The sequence below is a fragment of the Bombina bombina genome, chromosome 8 (assembly GCF_027579735.1).
Source record: "Bombina bombina isolate aBomBom1 chromosome 8, aBomBom1.pri, whole genome shotgun sequence".
In the NCBI taxonomy this organism is placed as follows: domain Eukaryota; kingdom Metazoa; phylum Chordata; class Amphibia; order Anura; family Bombinatoridae; genus Bombina; species Bombina bombina.
In genome coordinates this window covers 153,038,628-153,061,417 of record NC_069506.1, presented here as the reverse complement: position 1 = coordinate 153,061,417, position 22,790 = coordinate 153,038,628, and the positions used below count along the sequence as shown (strand labels likewise).

The window sequence follows — 22,790 nt, the reverse complement described above, 5'->3', positions numbered from 1 at the left end:
CAGAGAAAATAGCACAAACGTGGATAGGTAGTGAGCTTACCAGAAGCTGTGGTACTGTTCTATGACCAGTACAATCTCGCCTGCTAGCACTTAATCAGTGGCTAGTACACTGCCAAACGATATACTTCTTGGGACTCCCCTCTTAGATGACGGCTCGAAGATTACCCTCTGTTTAGCCGTGGGAGGTGTTATGTTTGAATGCTCAAAATAAAAGATATCTTTTATTCTGTGCTATCAAGCAAGATTTCAAGCATTCAAACATAACACCTCCCACGGCTAAACAGAGGGTAATCTTCGAGCCGTCATCTAAGAGGGGAGTCCCAAGAAGTATATTGTTTGGCAGTGTACTAGCCACTGATTAAGTGCTAGCAGGCGAGATTGTACTGGTAATAGAACAGTACCACAGCTTCTGGTAAGCTCACTACCTATCCACGTTTGTGCTATTTTCTCTGAAACGTTATCACGCTATGTGGCGCCCTCTCTCCTTCATTTCCCTACAGTAACATCCCTGCTCTCTGGGACCAGGAGGAGCTGCCTTTACCGGGAATCGACCGCCAGAAATATCACCTTTCAAGGGACATTAGCCATTACGGCTTTCTCATCTAACGGCTGAACACGATACATACTAAATTACACCTTAACATTTGTTAAAAGCACCAGTATCTTTCCTAACAGCACGCCTTTGTATCCCCTTCTGGGATATCACTATTCCTATGGATTAGACAAAGATATAGAGCAACAAAGTCTTGTTAAACACTAGAAATACTAGATAAATAGGTGTATTGCAGGCTATTCATGGGGATTACCTCCTGGAGTTTTCACCAATGTTTAAGCAAAATATATCAGGCAAAAATCTACAGTAAAAAATGTCAGCTAATTACTTTAATATTGGCCATGACTGTCTAATACGTGTGAATAAATTTTTTTACTTAAAAAGGATGTTATGCCACTCCAGTTTCCACCAGTATCCTTATTATTACTATATACCGTTTTCTACCTGATCAGCCGCCCGCCCAGAACTGAAGTGTGCAAGCTGAATGGGACAGCCAATTAAAATTGCACCACCTGCTCCTAAACTGAGTAACAACACGTTCCTGCTGCTTGAGTTCCTTATCCGTTACAGTCAGTGATAGGGTTGTAAAGGATCAAGAATGCAGGCAGTAGGAGCTTCATGTAACTGAATGAAGGAGTAGCTTGCTAGACTTTGACAAAAAAACAAACACATTCCGTGCAGGGCAGCCATAGATCAGGTAAATAACCGTGCATAGGGTAAAGATTAGGATGTGGTAGTGACAGCTGCAATTGCAAATGCAGCAGTAAGATTATTACATTTATGCACATAGCAACCTAACAAAAAAAATATAGTTAAACAGTAAACTCTATTTATGATAAGCAATTACTATAAACTAACGTAAATATTCAAACACTTCATTGCAATAATTAAGTTAACTTTTTCGGATTATATTGAATTTGTGTAAATATTTCATAGTTAAAAAGTGTGGTCCGAGCTATATTTTTCCATTTGTAACTAAAAATAAAAGAAACTTTTTATTAAAGGCACATTAAACACTTATTATAAGCTGCATAAATAATGTACCTTTATATTTGAGAAGAATTTTGCAATAAATAATTCAGCTTTAGTTTGTCAAATGAGCATACTTTTGTATGTTTTTTCTTTTCACTGATTTCCCTGCCCCCTGAACCCTTACTAACCAATCACAAACGAATACAAATATATATCATGAACTCTGTTTGCACATGTGCAGAGACTGAGAGTAGCCTGCACTCTTCTATTCCCTTAAAGGGACATGACGCCCAAATGTTTTCTTTCATTATTCAGATAGAGAAAACTATTTTAAACAACTTCTAAATTGACTTCTATTATCTAATTTGCTTGACGGTTGATACAAGAACTGATAATCCATCCTAAAAAAAGAAAATGAGAAAAAATGCAAGGTAGGAGGGGGGTAGGGGGTAAATAAAACCTTACAGATAAATTAGCTAAAATTATTAACCCAAGCTTCTGTAGGAGAAAGGGGATAAAGTATAATTTTCAGGTGTATTTTATTTCAAACGGAAGCAAAATAAACAGTGAGTGTATATGGCAATAATGTTTCATGTTCAATAATGAAACATTTTATGTGATGTTGAAATGCCGATTTTAATGGTCTTTTAATACGTGGACTAAGGGGCCACCAGACAATGCTGAATGCAGACAGCTTACGCTGTCGGCATTTAACATTGCACAAGCAGTTCTAGTGAACTGCTTGTGCAATGCTGCCCTCTGCAGATTCATGGCCAATCGGCCGGTAGCAGGGAGTGTCAATCAACCTGATCGTATGCGATCGGACGGATTGATGCCCGCAGCCTCAGAGGCAGCGGACGAGTTAAGGAGCAGCGGTCTTAAGACCCCTGCTTCTTAACTCCTGTTTCCGGTGAGCCTAAAGGTTTGCGCGGAAACAGGGGTATTTGGCCCCATTCAGGCCATGATAAATCGGCCCCATAATATGCACAAAAACTAGGGTGAAAAATGTGCAGACAGACAAAAAATTCCACTTGGAAGTAAACTCAATGGGTTTTAACAGGTTCTAGGTGTAGAATATGAAAGGTCAAATACCAAGAAGAAAAGTTGCTGGGGAAAAAAGACTTACTTACCCAAAGACACTCATCTACATAAAGTAGTTAGCCAAACCAGTACTGAAATGAGAATCAGTAGAGGTAATAGTATATAAGAGTATATCGTCAATCTGAAAAGGGAGGTAGGAGAAGAAATCTCTACGACCGATAACAGAGAACCTATGAAATAGATCCCCTAGAGGAAGACCATGGTATTCAAATAGGCAATACTCTCTTCACATCCCTCTGACATTCACTGCACTCTGAGAGGAAAACCGGGCTTCAGCCTGCTGTGAATCGCATATCAACGTAGAAATCTAGCACAAACTTACTTCACCACCTCCATGGGAGGCAAAGATTGTAAAACTGAATTGTGGGTGTGGTGAGGGGTGTATTTATAGGCATTTTGAGGTTTGGGAAACTTTGCCCCTCCTGGTAGGTATGTATATCCCATACGTCACTAGCTCATGGACTCTTGCCAATTACATGAAAGAAAAAGTGCTTTTATTAACCCTAGGCAAAGTATAGGGGGTGTATTGTGGAGTTTTCAAACAGATTGGAATGTCTTCAAATGTGAAAACCTCACAAAAAATAAACTTTGTATACAAACCAAAAGCCCCCAAAAGCCACACAATACCCTTGGACTCCCAACTGCCCACATGTGGTTTATGAGAGCTATTTGAGGACACGTATTTCCCTCAATACATTTACATCTTTAAAGGCACATTGTACACTAGATTTTTCCTTGCATAAATGTTTTGTAGATGATCCATTTAAAGTTGCAAGAAAAAGTATGTGAACCCTTTGGAATGATATGGATTTCTGCACAAATTGGTCATAAAATGTGATATGATCATCATCTAAGTCACAACAATAGACAATCACAGTCTGCTTAAACTAATAACACACAGACAATGAAATGTTGCCATGTTTTTATTGAACACAACATGTAAACATCCACAGTGCAGGTGGAAAAAGTATGTGAACCCCTAGACTAATGACATCTCCAAGAGCTAATTGGAGTGAGATGTCAGCCAACTGGAGTCCAATCAATGAGATGAGATTGGAGGTGTTGGTTACAGCTGCCCTGCCCTATAAAAAAAACACACACCAGTTCTGGGTTTGCTTTTCACAAGAAGCATTGCCTGATGTGAATGATGCCTCGCACAAAAGAGCTCTCAGACGACCTACGATTAAGAATTGTTGACTTGCATAAAGCTGGAAAGGGTTATCTCCAAAAGCCTTGCTGTTCATCAACCCACGGTAAGACAAATTGTCTATAAATGGAGAAAGTTCAGCACTGTTGCTACTCTCCCTAGAAGTGTCCGTCCTGTAAAGATGACTGCAAGAGCACAGCGCAGACTGCTCAATGAGGTGAAGAAGAATCCTAGAGTGTCAGCTAAAGACTTACAAAAGTCACTGGCAAATGCTAACATCCCTGTTAGCGAATCTACAATACATAAAACACTAAATAAGAATGGATTTCATGGGAGGATACCACAGAGGAAGCCACTGCTGTCCAAACAAAACATTGCTGCACGTTTACAGTTTGCACAAGAGCACCTGGATGTTCCACAGCAGTACTGGCAAAATATTCTGTGGACAGATGAAACCAAAGTTGAGTTGTTTGGAAGAAACACATAACACTATGTGTGGTGAAAAAGAGGCACAGCACACCAACATCAAAACCTCATCCCAACTGTGAAGTATGGTGGTGGGGGCATCATGGTTTGGGGCTGCTTTGCTGCGTCAGGGCCTGGACGGATTGCTATCATCAAAGGAAAAATGAATTCCCAAGTTTATCAAGACATTTTGCAGGAGAACTTAAGGCCATCTGTCTACCAGCTCAACAGAAGATGGGTGTTGCAACAGGACAATGACCCAAAGCATAGAAGTAAATCAACAACAGAATGGCTTAAATAGAAGAAAATACCTTCTGAAGTGGCCCAGTCAGAGTCCTGACCTCAACCCGATTGAGATGCTGTGGCATGACCTCAAGAAAGCGATTCACACCAGACATCCCAAGAATATTGCTGAACTGAAACAGTTCTGTAAAGTGGAATGGTCAAGAATTACTCCTGACCATTGTGCACGTCTGATCTGCAACTACAGGAAACTTTTGGTTAAAGTTATTACTGCCAAAGGAGGTTCAACCAGTTATTAAATCCAACGGTTCACATACTTTTTCCACCTGCACTGTGAATGTTTACATGGTGTGTTCAATAAAAACATGGCAACATTTCATTCTTTGTGTGTTATTAGTTTAAGCAGACTGTGATTGTCTATTGTTGTAACTTAGATGATGATCAGGTCACATTTTATGACCAATTTGTGCAGAAATCCATATCATTCCAAAGGGTTCACATACTTTTTCTTGCAACTGTATATTGCCCATCTGCAAGTGTTTTTGTAACAATGTATAATTTTACTTATTTTTAATAACATTGTGCTGAATTTCAGACTCCTAACCAGGCCCAAAATTTTAGATGTAGACTCAAGTCTACAGATTATTGCTGCTATTGTTTGTGTAATCTGTCTTTTCATATGCAAGGAAGGGGCGGGGAGTGTCTGTCCTTTCTGCTTTCCCAGCCCCTTTCACGGGGTGTCCCAGCCTAACCTCATAAACAGTGCTAAACTCAGCTTTTAAGTAAGTTTTTAAAAGGTTTTATACTGGAATTTAAGATCAGTATCCCTGCATATTATTCTTTATAGTAGAGTATATTACAGTATTAATTTCGTCGATTAAAACTAAATCAAAATTTGCTGTCAAAATTAACACTTTATGCAATTTGTTATAATCAATCCATATCTAATTACTGCTCTTTTGTAAAAAATAAATAAATAAAGCAAGCCTATTTTATTGTTTATTTACAAAACTTGGTTTCATTTAATTTTAAGATAAAGACATGTTATATATCAAAACAGTTAAATCTTTTTTTATTTTAAAAAAAAAATAAAAGTAGGTTAATAAACCTTTACTCCAGGAGTATATAATGAGTTTGGAAGTTCTAGAGCAGTGTTAATTTCGTTGTCGAAAATTTTTCGAATTTGTGAACAAACAATTGATTCTTCCTATAGAAATAAGAATAACCCACGAGTATGGGTTTAAGTTATGCTGTGCCTGTGCTAGCTGCAGAAACTTTTTATTGTGTTGAGTTACTTGATACTTGTTTTAATTATTAACAGAGAACTGTTAAAGTTTTTATATTGGGTAATATGTGCAATGGCATTACAGCCAATACAGTTTAGAGTTTGTTTTTTTATATTTTAAAGTTGCACTTCTGTTTGTTTATGAAACTTGGTTTTATTTAATTTTAGGTTTAATAAAGACGTTATATCACCACGGCTAAATCTGTGTCTGTATTACATGTTTAAACCTTAATACCATAAATAATAACAGGTGTTATGTTTACTCCTTGAGTATATAATGAGTTTGGAAATTATAGAGAAATGCTTAAATAGTGCATTACACTTTAACTAAACCCCTTAGATTTTAGTTGACTATAATTTTTAGTCGACTAAAATCTAATGAAGATTTAGTAGACTAAAACTAGGCTAAAACTAAAAAACAATTCAGATGACTAAAATACGAATAAAACTAAAATGGCATTTTAGTCAAAAGACTAAAACTAACACTAAATCGAAATTTGCAGTCAAAATGAACACTGGTCTATTACATGCAGTTATATGAAAATTAGTGTACACTGTCCCTTTAAAATTGTTTCCCTACTGATCAAAAAGACATCTCACACACAATATGTAAAATATCTCTGCTTGGCTACATAACACTGGAGGAATACAGTTTATTTTCAGAGAACCAATGTATGCACAAAGTTTGAAGCAGTCCTGTTGCAAAGACAAAATAGGAACTATGCCATTAACGTGGTTGTAAAATAATTTTTAAAACATGCATAATAATTTATTATCCATTCATTTAAACTAAATAGGTTTCTTTACTACAACAAATTTACTAGCTTGTAGCATACCTGTATAAGCATATAAACCAAATATATATATATATATATATATATATATATATATATATATATATATATATATATATATGTTGTAATAAAGTTGCACTCTCACTACTTGTTCACCAACTGCCAGGGTAGTCAAAAAACAATCTCACTGGGCTTGAGTCAACTGTGCAAAATATTCCTTTATTGTGAGGTTTGCGGATTAAAACATCCCTTCTTCAAACGGTCTGTGAGTGCTTCATGTATTGTGGAATATATATTATTATACTTTATTTATGAAGCACCAACATAGGCCTCGCTTCCATTGAGACGTTAAAAATGGAGCCGTAAGCTACCGAAGCGGCCGACAGCTAAATGTAATTTACGGCTGCATTTTAGTACCAGGTTTCCATTGAAAAGATTAGCATGTTGCGCGCAGTCGCTCTTTTCGTGTAGCTGTAAGTTAACGTTGTGTTAACGCTTCCATCTGACGTCGGATTTCTTGAAAATCAATTAGTTGCTAAGGTAACCCGACCTTACGCTATAGAATTTACGTTTAACGTCCGTGCTTCTTACCTGTGATCGCCTCTCAAGAAAAATAAAAAAACACTTATCCATATTTTTAATAATCAAATACTATTTTTTAATATAATTATATTTACCACTTCAGAAATATAAGTAATATGTATTGCTGCCCTAGGCATAGGTCTAGTTTGCATTCTGTAGATATGTTCTTGCATATATTATTATATTTAAATATATACTGATATTTCTATTAGAATATAAGTTCAACTATTTCTATACATGAGACAACATTAAATATTACTTATAACAATTTATTTCTACATTAAAACACTTGCATTATTTGCAAGTTTTATAATTTCAATAGAAAATAGATCTCAAAAAGCACAATTTTCCTCTTTTACACCTAGTTGAGCTGGGGGTAATATATCTCAATGTATCGACAGCCTCCGACAATGTATTAACGCTTAGCGCTTTCATTGGAAACCTGGTATAATTTATCGATTAACGGCTTCTATTACTTTCTATGGGACACGAAGATCTTTTCGGCAGCCGAAGTCCGGCTGCCGATATCGAGTTATAACGCGCCATTGGAAACAGTCGATAAACGATATTGCTTCCGACAGCATATTTATCGGTTTGCGAGTGCACGCAAACTGAATTACGACTCAATGGAAGCGAGGCCATATTCAGCAGCGCTGTCCATGGATACAATTAATTTAAATAAAACAATGATTTTATATCTATCTATCTATCTATATATATATATATGTTTGTATGTATGTAAATGTATGTATGCAATGTACATTTTAAAAATACTTCAAATGTCTTCTTTTCTATCCATACAAGGCAATTGTTATGCTAATAATCGCTTAACACTAAATAACATATGCTTATTGTCATTCCTTCTAGTTAAGTCAACTCCTTATTACATAACTGGGATAATGTTAATTTGAGTTCCTTGAGTAACAATTTCAGATCCAAACAAACAACTTACTCTTAAAGAATTCTAGATGCAACACTTAGTCACCATAGAAGAGATACTACTACACAAATCTCAGGCTTATGTAAATATCAGGCAAACAAATTCCTATACTATACACAAAAAGAAACTACATATCATATCATTATATCCTAATATGTTTTGTTTTTATTTTTGAGGTATAAGTTCAGTATTTTAAAAGGGACATAATAAACAAAAATGCAATCCTCTCTTTCATTAGAGCAGTTTCTTTAGGAAGTAAATCATATGAGTACTATATTTAAAGGAACAGGCAATACCTTGTAATTACAAGGAATTTCTGTTGACTTTCTATTAAAAACAATAATATAACAGCCAGGTCTAAACATTTTTAAAACAAATTAACATCTTGTTTGCTAAAATCATTCTTCATTAGCTAAACTCCTCCTACCACTTGCCTTAATTTAGAGGAGCCAATCCAGGCTTGAGTTTACAGACAACAAGGCTATGTCATTATAAAGTGCTTTGTTTAGCTTGTTCTATGGCTTGTTACCAGCCAAGAAGCAGCCTCTTTTTGCTCAACATGTGCCTTTCACAGAGAAGAACTTTCCTGAAGCGTATCAGTCTGATCCTGACTTAACAGTACAGTCCAGCCCCGAAATATCAGGCAATCCCTCTTTGAACGAGAGAAACAGCAAAACCCCAGACGTAGGTTTCGGCCTAGTGTGGGCCTCGTCAGTGAGGTGCAGCCATATCCCTCTAGGCAAAGTTATTATGCTATTGTTCATTCCCAGGTTGAGCACTTCTCTCTTTTAATATATGCAAATTATGACTCTTAGGGAAGCTGGACTGTATTATTAAGTCAGAATCAGACTGATATGCTACAGGAAAGTTCTTCTCTGTGAAAGGCACATGTTGAGCAAAAAGAGGCTGCTTCTTGGGTGATAACTAGCCATAGAACAAGCTATTATGCTATTGTTCGTTCCCAGGTTGAGCGCTTCTCTCTTTTAATTTATGCAAATTATGACTCTTAGGGAAGTCTTCCTAAGTGTGATGCGGTAATAAAGACGTGGACCCGTTGCTCAGTGTGCCTAGAGGGATATGGCTGCACCTCACTGACGAGGCCCACACTAGGCCGAAACGTACGACTGGGGTTTTGCCGTTTCCCTTGTTCAGAGAGGGATTGCCTATTTTGGGGCTGGATTGTACTGTTAAGTCAGGATCAGACTGATATGCTACAGGAAAGTTCTTCTCTGTGAAAGGCACATGTTGAGCAAAAAGAGACTGCTTCTTGGGTGGTAACTAGCCATAGAACAAGCTATTATGCTATTGTTCATTTCCATGTTGAACGCTTCTCTCTTTTAATTTATGTAAAAATAAAACTACTCATAAAAAATAGAGGAGTTTATTTTTACTTAAAGGGACAAAATACCTATATGCCAAATCACTTGAAAGTGATACGGTATAACTGTAATTAGCTGACAAAAACACCAACATGTAAAAATGGAAGATATTTTACCTCACAATTTCTTCAGCTCACAATTGTAAGTGCTGGGTGAACAGTTGTCCTTCAGCTACTGTCCAACTGCTGGTAGAATAAAAAAAAAAAAAAAAAAAAAAGCCAATCAGCATCAGCAGTGCTGAGGTCATGCTTTGCTCTACTGTGATCTCATGAGATTTTACTGAAATCTTGTGAGATTTCATAGTAAACTTCCTTAAACTGAGTAGGGAAATAACATCACTCTGCCTGCACATGCCAAATGCACGCTCCCTTGCAAGTCCTAGGACTAGCATTCTGATTGGATGCTTAAAAGGGATACTGAACCCAAATGTTTTCTTTCGTGATTTAGATAGATCATGCAATTTTAATCAACTTTCTAATTTACTCCTATTATAAATTTTTCTTCATACTCTTGTTATCTTTATTTGAAAAATAAGGCATCTAAGCTAAGGAGCCAGCCAATTTTTCTTTCAGAACTCCGAACAGCATTTGTTTATTGGTGGGTGAATTTATCCACCATTCAGCAAGACAAAGCCAGGTTGTTCACGAAAAATGGGCCGGCATCTAAACTTACATTCTTGCTATTCAAATAAAGATACCAAGAGAATGAAGAAAATTTGATAATAGGAGTAAAATTAGAAAGTTGCTTAAAATTGCATGCTCTGTATGAATCCCAAAAGAAAAAAAATTGGGTTCAGGGTCCCCTTAAAGGGACATTATACACTCATTGTTTCTTTGCATGAATGTTTTGTAGATTATATATTTATATAGCTCATAACGTTTTTTGTTTTTTTTTAAATGTATATTTTTGCTTATTTTTAAATAACATTGCTCTGATTTTCAGACTCCTAACCAAGCTCCAAAGTTTTATGAGAATACCGTCAGCTACCTTCTCCAGCTTGCTCCTGTTTGTGTAAAGGATCTTTTCATATGCAAAAGAAGGGGGAGGGGAGTCTCTTATTTCCCACTTGCAGTGGGCTTTCCAGCTACTTTTTTGAAAGAGCTAAACTGAGAGCTTCTAAGTTTTTAAACAGTTTTATACTGGATTTTTATATCAGTATATATGCATGTTATTCTTTATATTAGTTTCTATTACATGCAGTTATATGAAAATGAGTGTATACTGTCCCTTTAAAATCCCTTTACAATGGGATGTGGCTACTGAGAAAAATTTAAGGTAAAATATTTCCTTTTTTATATACAGATGTTCAGGTGATATTTTCTAGCCAGCTTTTACAGCTATACTGCATCACTTTCAGGTCCTTCAACATTTGTGTATCATTTCCTTTTAAAGGGAAATTAAAGTCAAACTTTCATGGTCCAGATAAAAAATAAAAGCCTCTTAAAATGGCACACTCTATTAACTATTTATCATTCTCTTGGTATCCTTTGTTTAAGAGCATCTATAGGTAGGCTCAGGAGAAGCAATGCACTACTGGGAGATTGCTGGTAATTGGTGGCAACACACACAAGCATGTTGTCATTGGCCCACCAAATGTGTTCATATAGCTCCCAGATATGTATTGCTGCACTATTTTAATGTATGTGTTTGTACACACATATCTCACTTCTAGGTTTTGAATACATTTGTCTAACCCTGAAAACAATATGTTGATTTTTAAGTTCAGCAGAACATGCCTTTTCAAAAAAATCTCTACTTTACAGATAAACACAAATATGGTAAAAGTCACAACCCAGAACGCAAAAAAAAAACCTACACGGTATATATTCAAATGGGAGAGCTCATGTCTCTTTAAGGGCCTCTTTGATGATTAAAAACCGATAGAGAAAATTTTAAGCAATACAACGTAGGTGGCTCTCCTTAGCATTCAGAAGCCTGCACAGTTTAAATCTGCCATTTTAAAATTCTTTTAGGGACCTCTCAGTACTGACAAGAGACCTCAGATCATTTTTTCAGAACAGACAGCTTTAGACGTTAGGGCCCTAAGTGTTGTGAAGATTAACCTAGGGCTCTGTAAGTTCTGTTTTCCCCCACAACCAAAACAATGAGAATGTGATTGTTATAGGGTACTGCGTGTGACAACGTTATACATGATGGCAACACTGTTTGTCCCCCATTCTTGACAACACCCATAAAAGAGCGACTCTCTTCTACACTGAAGAGGTAAAATGGAGGACAGTCATCGTGTTGTCCATAATGAAAAGAGTCACACAATACAATTTCATTTTGAAATAATGACTAGTTATTGCTATTGCTTTTACAGAAATGCAATGTTCAGTTCAGCAAATGAAAAGCTGACTTATTTTAGATGATATTTTTGAGGCAGCAGGAATACCGATGAGTTAGGCAAAATAAAAGATTTGCACATAATTGTGTAAAATAATTAAGGTGTCAGAAGTAAAAGTCATTGAGGCATATTTAAGAAATGTCTTGCGGACCTGATCCGACAGTGCGGATCAGGTCCGCAAGACATCGCTGAATGCGGAGAGCAATATGCTCTCCGCATTTAACATTGCACTAGCAGCTCACAAGAGCTGCCGATGCAACGCCGCCCCCTGCAGACTCGCGGCCAATGGGCCGCCAGCAAGGAGTTGTCAATCAACCCAATCGTACTCAATCGGGTTGAATTGTTGCGATTCCTGTCCGCCTGCTCAGAGCAGACGGACAGGGTTATGGAGAAGCGGTCTTTGTGACCGCTGCTTCATAACTGCTGTTTCTGGCGAGTCTAAAGACTCGCCAGAAACACGAGCCATCAAGCTCCTTTCGGAGCTTGATAGATAGGCCCCATTGTCATTAGATAACATATGTAAATTATTAAACACCAACATTATAATGTGCTAACAAATATAACAATAACTTATATAGCAAGTTCGGCAGTCACTAAGGAGACATTATTGTCAAATTTGTATTTATGAATGAGAATTTTTCCACTGCATTGCAAAATATCTCCATACAAAATAAAGGTTTTTAAAAAGCATTTACAACTGTCATTTTGTTATAAACATATGCATTGTTTTGCAGTCCCTGCACACACACCCATTGAAAAGCTTCTTGAATGTGGTTTATCTTACGTCCTTTGCTATGTCCAATTAGGGACAGATATAAACCAATCACTGAGCAGAATGTAGGAATGTCAGGATTCTGTATTTCGAGGAATGCACATCTATGAAAACACTACTTTTTTCAGAGGTAATTTACAGCAAAAGCAGACAAAATAAATAATAAAATTGCTTTGCATTTTTTTTTTAAATGATGAATAATTAAACATCTTATGGGGATGAAAGTTTGGGCTTAATGTCCCTTTAAAGGGGAGAGTAAACACATTGTAATTACAACACATGTCTGTTGCCTTGCTATAGAACATATCAGGCAAGTCTAAACATTTTTAAAATAAGTTAACATTGGGCTTGAGTCTGCCACTGACAAGGCAAGAAGCCATAGTCATATTGTTAATCTAAAGTACATTGCTTTGCAGGTCTTATCTGTCAAAGCCAATTAGGGAATAGATGTAGCAGAAAATAATACATCTGCAGTGTGCTTTTTCAGTTCTGAGAATTAGAAAAGCCATCATTTTCAGAGCTAACATTACATGAAATTGGGGCAAAATAAACAATGAAACTATATTGCAAAGTGGTTTTACTATGCATAACAAAAACATTTTATATAAAAAAATATCAAGTTGTTTACTGTCCCTTTAAGCTAGCATTTGTAAAACCAAAATGGCAATGGGAATTAATTAAAATATGCCAGTAAATAGCTAAACTATTTTTGGTTTTAAATCTATTTAATTTTGCCTTCTGCAATGACATCTTAATTATACTGCTTAGTTGTGGATTAGATTTTTTTTTCTGTTAGACAGGGGCACATGGTAAAAAAAAAATATCAAATTCATTAGCATCTATTGTGGAAGAGTTAAAAAAAAATCACATGAAGAGCACAAGACCCCTGCAGTTCTATCAAATGGAAATTTCAGGGGAATCAGAGCCTGCATTCAAATACTATATATACCATCTTCAACTTTATAAAAAATACACAAATTGTATATACAGTGTACTATATTATTTTACAGAATACACAGTAGGAATGTTTAAACATCTCCCAAGAATAAGGTTTCTATGACCTATATCAAGGGGGCATATACTTTATAGTGATACAGTATACTTATACCACCATTTTGTCATGAAGCATGGATGTCCAGCACAATTATAATCATGAAAAGTATACATAAAAAAGCATAAATATGTACTAATACTTATTAATAAACAAACTTCCGTCCTTATGTTCCATATTGCACCCCCCAAAATGTAATCTCCCAATTCCCTAGGTGATGCATGCAAGTATAACTAAAAAAAGACTGCAAATACTATTACTATACAGAGCTAAAAGCGCGTGCTTGCTCCTGATCCGATCTAGGTAATCATGCTCTTCAACAAGGGATACCAATAAACCAAAGTAAAAATTAAGAATAGAAGTGAATAGAAAAGTGGTTTTTTTTTTAATTGTACACACACTTTAAATCATATGAAACTTATTTTTTATTATTCAGATAGAACATACCATTTTAAACAACATCCCAAATCTGTTTTTATTATCAAATTTGCTTAATTCTCTTGGTATCCTTTGTCGAGGAAGTAGCAATGCACTACTAGAAACTAGCTGAACATATTGGGTCGAGTCAATAAAAAGAGGCATGTATGCAGCCACCAATCACTAGCTAGCTCCCAGTAGTGCATTGTAACTCCTGAGAGAGAGTACCTAGATATGATTTTCAACAAAGGATACCAACAGAACAAATACATTAGATAAAAGAATTATATTAGAAATGTGTTTTAAATTATATGTTCCATCTGAATGATACAAGTTTAATTTTGACTTTACTGTCCCTTTAAATGTGTTCAAAAGCAAACTCGCTATACAAATGATATTTGCTGTAAATTTTTGTTTGGTTTTAAACTAGGCATAAAATGAGCTGTGAATCTGCTACATTACTTTTAAAATGTAAAAAATGAAAAATAATAACCAATTTGAGTGGGTCTACAGTCTGAAAAAAACCCGGTATGGCAGGGAGTTTCTCTATCTCGTTGATGCTTAAAGGGACACTTAACCCAATTTTTTTCTTTCGTAGTTCAGATAGAGCATGGCATTTTAAGCAACTTTCTAATTTACTCCTATTATCAATTTTTCTTCATTCTCTTGCTATCATAATTTAAAAAGCAGGAATGTAAAGCATAGGAGCCAGCCCATTTTAGGTTCAGACCATGGACAGCACTTGTTTATTGGTGCTGTCCAATCAGCAAGGACAACCCAGGTTGTTCACCAAAAATGGGCCGGCATCGAAACTTACACTTTTGCTTTTCAAATAAAAATACCAAGAGAATGAAGAAAATTTGATAATAGGAGTAAATTAGAAAGTTGCTTAAAACTGCATGCTCTATCTGAATCGCAAAAGAATTTTTTTTGGTTCAATGTCCCTTTAATAATTTAATACTCAGTTTTCCATTTTATAATGACATCTCACAGATGAACATATATGGTCTATCACGCTTGAATTTGAGTAAAAAAATAAAGCACTTGACCCACACTCCTTAGAGAGGCCAAAAAGCAAATTCTGTAACTCAGGTTTTTAAAATGCTGCAAATTGCAAAAAAAAAAAAAGCTATTTTACTAGCAACATTTTGAAAACCTAAGATACAGAATATGTATTTTGGGTACTCTAGGGGCCGTGGGACAAGCACAAAGGCAAGAGTTTTTTTAATGCCCCTTTAACAAACGGAAATGATCTATTTTCTTTAATAGACATTTGTTTATGCATTCCTTTTACTCACAGTACTGTACACAGTACTGCAGTCGATAGTCTTGAAATGACATGCTGTAACAGATTAGAGCATGTCATTCTTTGACTATAATGGCCCTTTAAGAAGTTTAATTTTGTAATATTGTATAACTTCCTTATTTATTTTCTTCACTTTTGTTTTAAAATAACTCAGAAAATGATGTTCGTTTAACAATCCCTAACAATAATACACCTCAAATTCTGTAACCTAAGGATGCTGCAAAATGCTGGAAACTACATGACCTGGCTACATACTACACAGTGATTACTTAGAACAGTGCACAAACCTATTTACAGCTAGCCCCAACTGGCCACAATCACAGGAGATACGATAAACTTGCTCAACAGAGTTATTAATAAATTACCAAAACTCTGCACATTGTGCTAACAAGATGGAAAACATTTATTATTTTTACTTGGATCTTTTGCAATTTAGAACTAAATTTACTATATACACTATAAACGCAATGAGTGCAACAAGATTAAAAAGCAACATAGGGGTGAAGAATGTCTCAGCAGTGAGAGGGGGTTAATCTTCTACAAAATCATCACTTTTTAAATAAATCAATGCTATTATTCTGACTTTAAGCTCAAGGGACAGTCTAGGCCAAAATAAACTTTCATGATTCAGATAGAGCATGTAATTTTAAACAATTTTCCAATTTACTTTTATCACCAATTTTGCTTTGTTCTCTTGAGATTCTTAGTTGAAAGCCACCTCTTTTCAGAATGCATTTTAACAGTTTTTCACCGCTAGAGGGTGTTAGTTCATGTATTTCATATAGATAACACTGTGCTTGTGCATGTGAAGTTATCTGGGAGCAGGCACTGATTGGCTAAACTGCAAGTCTGTCAAAAGAACTGAAATATAGGGGCAGTTTGCAGAGGCTTAGATACAAGATAATCACAGAGGTTAATAGTATATTAATATAACTGTGTTGGTTATGCAAAACTGGGGAATGGGTAATAAAGGGATTATCTATCTTTTAAAACAATAACAATTCTGGAGTAGACTGTCCCTTTAAAGTACAAATTAACTCATCTTGTTCTATCCAAAATAGGTTGCTATATCAGTTTAGTACCTGGATGAGACAGCTGCACAGACATTTTCAGTTGAATCCCATTAAAGGGACATTACAAACTAGATTTTCCTTTGCATAAATATTTTGTAGATGATCCATTTATATAGCCCATACAGGGTTTTTATTTTTGTTTTTTTATAGCTTTGCTTATTTTTAACCAAGCCCCAAAGTTTTAGGAGAATACTGCTGTATACCTACTCCATCTTGCTCCTGTTTGTATAAAGAGTATTTTCATATACAGAGGAAGGGGGGGGGGGTCTGTCCTTTCTCACTTGCAGTGGGTGTTCCAGTAACCTTTTTAACAGAGCTAAACTGGGATCTTCTAAGTAAGTTTTTAACGTTTTTTTACTGGATTTTTAGATCAGTATCTGTGCATATTATTCTTTATAGTAGTGTCTATTACATGCAGTTAAATTAAAATTGGTGTATAGTGTCCCTTTAATACTTTCCCTTTTTATTATAGAATCACTTCTATTTAATCAAATACATAATTTCAAGTGCTGACATATCAAAGGGCATAATGCTTTTGTTTTTCTGTCATCCAAATCTGAGATTAGAAATGTACCTTAATTCCTAAAAGTATGCCACTGTAAACAGTGATCAATTAAAAACAGTTAGGCACATAAGAATCAACCACATGGCCTATCCCATAACCACCCAGTACTACACGTGCAGTTCTCACTCATCCAGTCAGGTGTCACACAGGTAAAACACGGCTCTGAACTGCAGCTTCCTGGCTCACCTGGAATGCACCCTGCCTATACCCTCCCTTCTACAGTTCACAGGCATTGGTCCATGAGATTGTGCAACTGCCTAGTTACAGTACAGCTCGCTATTTAAATCCAAATTCCAGGAGATGGGTAGTCCTGTTCTAGTGATTATTTAATATGTTGGAGTTGTTGTATGTAAATTTCCACTATAGCATCTTAGGAGGTAGGAAACAGCAAACATGCAAATTAAGCAATTTGCCAAGAATACTATGGAATTTTCCAAGTGCTAAACATTCAGATTTCCTACGTTTACTAAATGCCTTTTTGCTACTGCAGAATGCTAACACAATCTTGCTTCATTTATATTAGAAATATGTTTCTAAACTTAAAGGAATACTAAACCCATTTTTTTTTCTTTCATGATTCAAATAGAGCACAACATTTTAAGCAACTTTCTAATTTACTCCTATTATCAATTTTTCTTCATTCTCTTGCTATCTTTATTTAAAAAGCAGGAATGTAAAGCATAGGAGCCAGCCCATTTTTGGTTCAGCACCCTGGATAGTGCTTGCTTATTGATGGCTATATTTAGCCACCAATAAGCAATCATAACCCAGGTTCTGAACCAAAAATGGCCTGGCTCCTAAGCTTTACATTCCTGCTTTTTAAATAAAAATAGCAAGAGAACGAAGAAAATTTGATAATAAAAGTAAATTTAAAATTCCATGCTCTATCTGAATCTTTAAAGAAAGAAATTTGGGTTTAGTATCCCTTTAAAGAGACAGTAAAGCCAACTTTAAACTTAAATGGATTAGATAGTTTTTTTCTCCACTGACTTCTATGGGGGAATAGGTTATCGCGCACACAATATTAAAGGGACATTATACACTCAATTTTTCTTTGCATAAATGTTTTGTAGATGATCTATTTATATAGCCCATAAAGTTTTTTTTTAAAATAAATGTATAGTTTTGCTTATTTTTAAATAACATTGTTCTGATTTTCAGACTCCTAACCAAGCCCCAAAGTTTTATGTGAATACTGTCAGCTACCTTCTCCAGCTTGCTCCTGTTTGTGTAAAGGGTCTTTTCATATGCAAAAGAAGGGGGAGGGGGGAGTGTCTTATTTCCCACTTGCAGTGGGCTTTCCAGCTACCTTTTCAACAGAGCCAAACTGACAGCTTCTAAGTAAGTTTTTAAACAGTTTTATACTGGATTTTTATATCAGTATCTGTGCATCTTATTCTTTATAGTAGTGTCTATTACATGCAGTTATATGAAAATGAGAGTATACTGTACCTTTAAGTTTGGCTTTTTGAGCTTGTCGGCTTAGCGTGAGCACAATAACTTTTTACTTTCATCTCGTAATACCAGTGCAACCCGACGCACGCAAAAAGTTTACTTCTAGTGCAATAAGCGTTCTAGCGAAAGCACTAAATAGCGCTTCACTCGTAATCTGGCCCATTATCAATTTTGCTTAGTTCTCTTGGTATCCTTTTTTTAAGAGTAATCTTATGTGAGCTCAGGAGTGTGCGCGTGTCTTTAGCCATCTGGCAGCAGTGTTTGCAACTTTGTTTATTTAAAGTGAAGGTAAAGTTAACTTGATCTCAAGATATAATAACACGTGTTCCCCGAAATGAATATGAGTTTCATTCATCATTTTTTAAAATTGTAATTATAAACTCAGTTTTTGCTGTTTATACTCACATTTTTTTGTTCGGCAAATTCAACCCGTATTTTTTTTTCCCATCTCTGGTCACGTTTTCTTTGCAGCCTATTGAAATGCTGGCCGTTAGGCGGCCGTCAATCTACGTCATCCTCCTCCCGGATGATCTGCGCATGCGTTCAGAATTATGTCTTGGTCTTGCAATACAAGCGAGCTCCTGTTTCGCACATGACTATATCTATTCTTATTGAATTGCCAAGTAGCCGATTACTGCATGCACGTTACATAATTCTGATCGCCACTATGTGCATGCGCAGTTCGACGGATCATTGTGAATGCGCTTTGGAGACACGTATAGTCACTAACTCAAAGATAAGGAAGTAGCTATTGGGAGGAGTTAGGATAGTAACGGTAGGCAAATATAAAACCTTTTTATTATATAAATATAAAACGCATTGTGGAAAAAAAAGTTAGAGATTGACTTAGTAAAACTATGACTGTATTCATATAGTTAAAACGTTACCTTCACTTTATTTTGCAGTTATTATCAGCACTTGACAAACCCTGAGAACCAGAGATCAATGATTAAAAAAAAAATCTAATTTTGTCTCCTAATTTTTTTGGTATCCTACTCAATATACTGGGTGGCTCCAAAGATTCCAACATATTTGCCAACTCTTGAGCTACAATGGACGTTTCTATGGCCTAACCAATCATCAGCCATCCATTTAAGTCTACCTCAGTTTAAACATAGGTTCTATGGACAGATTATGGAACCACTAACCATATCAAAACAAATGAGAGTAAAATATGCATTAAATTACATTGTATGCAAGGTACAAGTTGATTAACCAACTACAAGTGCAAAAAATATCTCATTTACTTTTCTGTTAAATAGTATATTAGGCAATAAAGTATATAGTAGCTCTTCCTAACTGATACATTTTCAAAAAGATACTTTTACATTCCATGTTTAGACACGGTTATGGTTGATGAAGAATAAATGTCTTAATTTGATGTAATTAAAAAAAAAACATTCAGAAAAACTATTTTTTAGAATTATGGCTGTAATATTTTTTTTCTTATATTTCTTTAGGATTAAAAGGATTCTGCTTATTACAGCCCAACATAAAAGAGGTGGTTGCAATATGGCTGTGTTGAGATTGTATCAATGTAAAGTTTATTTTTGTGGTAATAAATTACAGTAAAAGTAAAGATAAACTAATCAGCCAAATGTGAATAATGTGCAATCATTTTATGTTCAACCTATTTTATTAATTATGTTTTCACTAATAAAATCTGCTGTTCTCCATCACACAATAGATACATTGAGTACAATATTCTTCACAAGCCACAAATACACAAAAATAAATATTTTTTAAAAAAAGTGTCACAATGCAGTACTTTGCAAAAAATAAAAACAGTAATAATTCAAAAATAAAAATAATCAATGAAAGAAGTAATCCCAAGCTACTTCTTACAACAACAAAAAACTGCAAGATATGTCAGAATACAACTAAAAATAGATTGTTTCATGTGTTATTGCTGCAAGATTTCTCCTTTCACAAAGCATCCAGCCCATATTTAAATACCATTCTGGGCAGAATAAAATAAAAAATATATACAACTAAATATACCATTGTATATCACATATGTGAATAATATTGCATAATATTCATTGCATGACAGAAGAGTGCAGGTTGCTGCTTATACAGGCTGGCACAACCCACTATGTGAATAGCAGATTAATATGCATTATTGTAAAGCAGATCATATGGGTGTATTTATATTATCTGCTGTAAATCAGTTTTATACTCACAAGCTAGTTCCTTTGTCCTGCGATCCTGTCCCTTTATGGGCCCTTGAAGCAGGCTTTTCAGACTCACCATCCCCGTCCCAGATACCCCAGTAGGTGGGGAAGGATGCAGCTGCTGGCCCTGTAGCTTCTCACTACCAGCCAGCTGGGTTGTTGGTCGTGCCATCTCCTCTAGCTCTATGCAAACCAATAGGAAGCAGAGGATGCGTGCAATAAAAAAAACAAAAGCAAGAACCAGGCACCTATAAGTTAAATATCGTCTTAAAAAAATATCATAAAAAATATATTTTTGCAACTGAATGCAAACAAAAATACAAAAAAATAAAAATGCAAAATAAAAAAAAAATACACAAAGTCAGTAACTCTTCAACACTTTAGGCTGGAAAATACAAGACATTGGAAGATGATGAAGCTTTGCATGATGTTAAGGAGCACAGAAGTCTTCCCATTTCCTGAGCACTGTAAAAATGTTTTGCTTTTTTCTCTATTTTCTTCTATGGCAGTGAAAAGATAGGAGGAGTCTGCAGCAGTTACATCCATGAAATGAGACGTCTGGAACAACCAATCAGCTTTTGGATTTGCGTTTTTTTTCCTCTCCAGCATTTATTTATTTATTTGGAGGACCTTTATTTTAGGAGCCTGCTCTGTGAGTGCCTGTGCCTGCCTGGATGTGTTTGTGTTTTCCAAGTTTCACTGGGTAAGTCATGTGGTAGTGACATGGGAAAGAGGCAGGTGGACCCTGACCTATTTTCCTCCAATCATCGGTGGGTGAGGCGGAGCCTGACCTAGTTTTACCCAATCAGAGGCGTGTGGGGGTGGGGCCAGGAGGGTTAGGTACACATGGACAGGCATGTGTCACCTGGCTGTGTTCTCTGGGACGATGATTAGAAGAGAGAGCTGATTATGAGTGTGTTGCTTCCCTTAAAGGGATAGTGACTCAGCCCGTGCCCAGAAGGCAGGACACGCAGTAACAGCTTATGTTCACATGGCTATACTGTACGTGTTACATTAATTAGCCGTGAGTAGGGAGGCTGCTTGAAATATAAACAGGAACGAGTTTTTTTAAAGCACTATTTTATGAGCTGTAATAATGGAATAGTTACGCATCTTAAAAATGTACTGTTTCATTCTACTGTTACAAGTATAGAGCCTTATAATTATCAGCCTGAATTCTTGTTCAGTTGAATTATCCTGGGAATAGCTATTGTATCAGAGAAAACGAGAATGCCATATGTATTCTAATGTAAACACAAAATACTCAATTTGTTTAATGTATCCTATTTTCAAAGTAAATCTTTATACTACTTTCCTTAAAGGTACATAATTGCACTAGGTTAGAGCATTTTATTATTGCATCCTTGCTTGCATGTAACTGTTTAACCACTGCAGAAGTCTAAACACATATTTAAAGGGACATGTTATCAAATTTAATTTGTTGTATTGGTATTCTTTGTTGAAAAGCAGGTAGGTAGGCTCAGAAGCGTGCATGTGTCTGAAGCAGTATATAGCAGCATATTTGCAAGAATACTTTTAACATTGTTATACATTTGCAAAGGCACTAGATGGCAGAAGTGTTTCCTGCTATGTAATGCTTGAGACGTGTGCACTGTCTACCTACGTATGCTATTAAACAAAGAATACCATGGGAATTAAACAAATTTGATAATAGAAGTAAATTGGAAACTTTATTTATTTATTTTTTTATAAATGGTATGCTCCTTCTGAATCAAGAAATACATTTTGGGTTGAATGTGCCTTTAAATTCAGCTCCAGAGTAGCAATGCACTACTGGGAGTTAGCTTAACACTTCTGGTGATCCAGTAGTATTAAGCATATGTGTGTAGCCCCCAATAACCAAGTAACTTCCAGTAGTGCATTGCTGATCCTGAGCATACCTGTGTATATTGTTTAACAAATGATTCCAAGCGTAAGTAAATGTAAATGGAATATTCTCTTAAACTTGCATGTTGTAGCTGAACAATAAAAGTTGAAGTATGTGTGCCACACAATTAATGTTTAGCGCTTTATGAACTAGGTTGCAATATTATATATATAAAGATCTGTATGTTATACACAGCAGTATGCACATATAATGCCAATAAAGCATAATAAGGTACTTAAAAAAGTACAATCTTTGCCAAAGATGACCCAAAAATGAATCTT

The 22,790-nt window shown here is 35.7% G+C and overlaps 1 protein-coding gene across 1 annotated transcript in view; it reads right to left on the bottom strand.

Annotated features, from left to right (window-relative positions):
* Window positions 1-21,292, bottom strand: part of DBP (D-box binding PAR bZIP transcription factor) — a 75,438-nt gene extending 54,146 nt beyond the window's left edge. The window contains exon 1 of the mRNA XM_053690648.1: window positions 20,631-21,292. Within this exon, the coding sequence (XP_053546623.1) occupies window positions 20,631-20,793 (163 nt within the window). The 5' untranslated portion in view covers window positions 20,794-21,292. The remainder of the gene's footprint in view (window positions 1-20,630) is intronic.
* Between the last annotated feature and the right edge of the window lie 1,498 nt (window positions 21,293-22,790).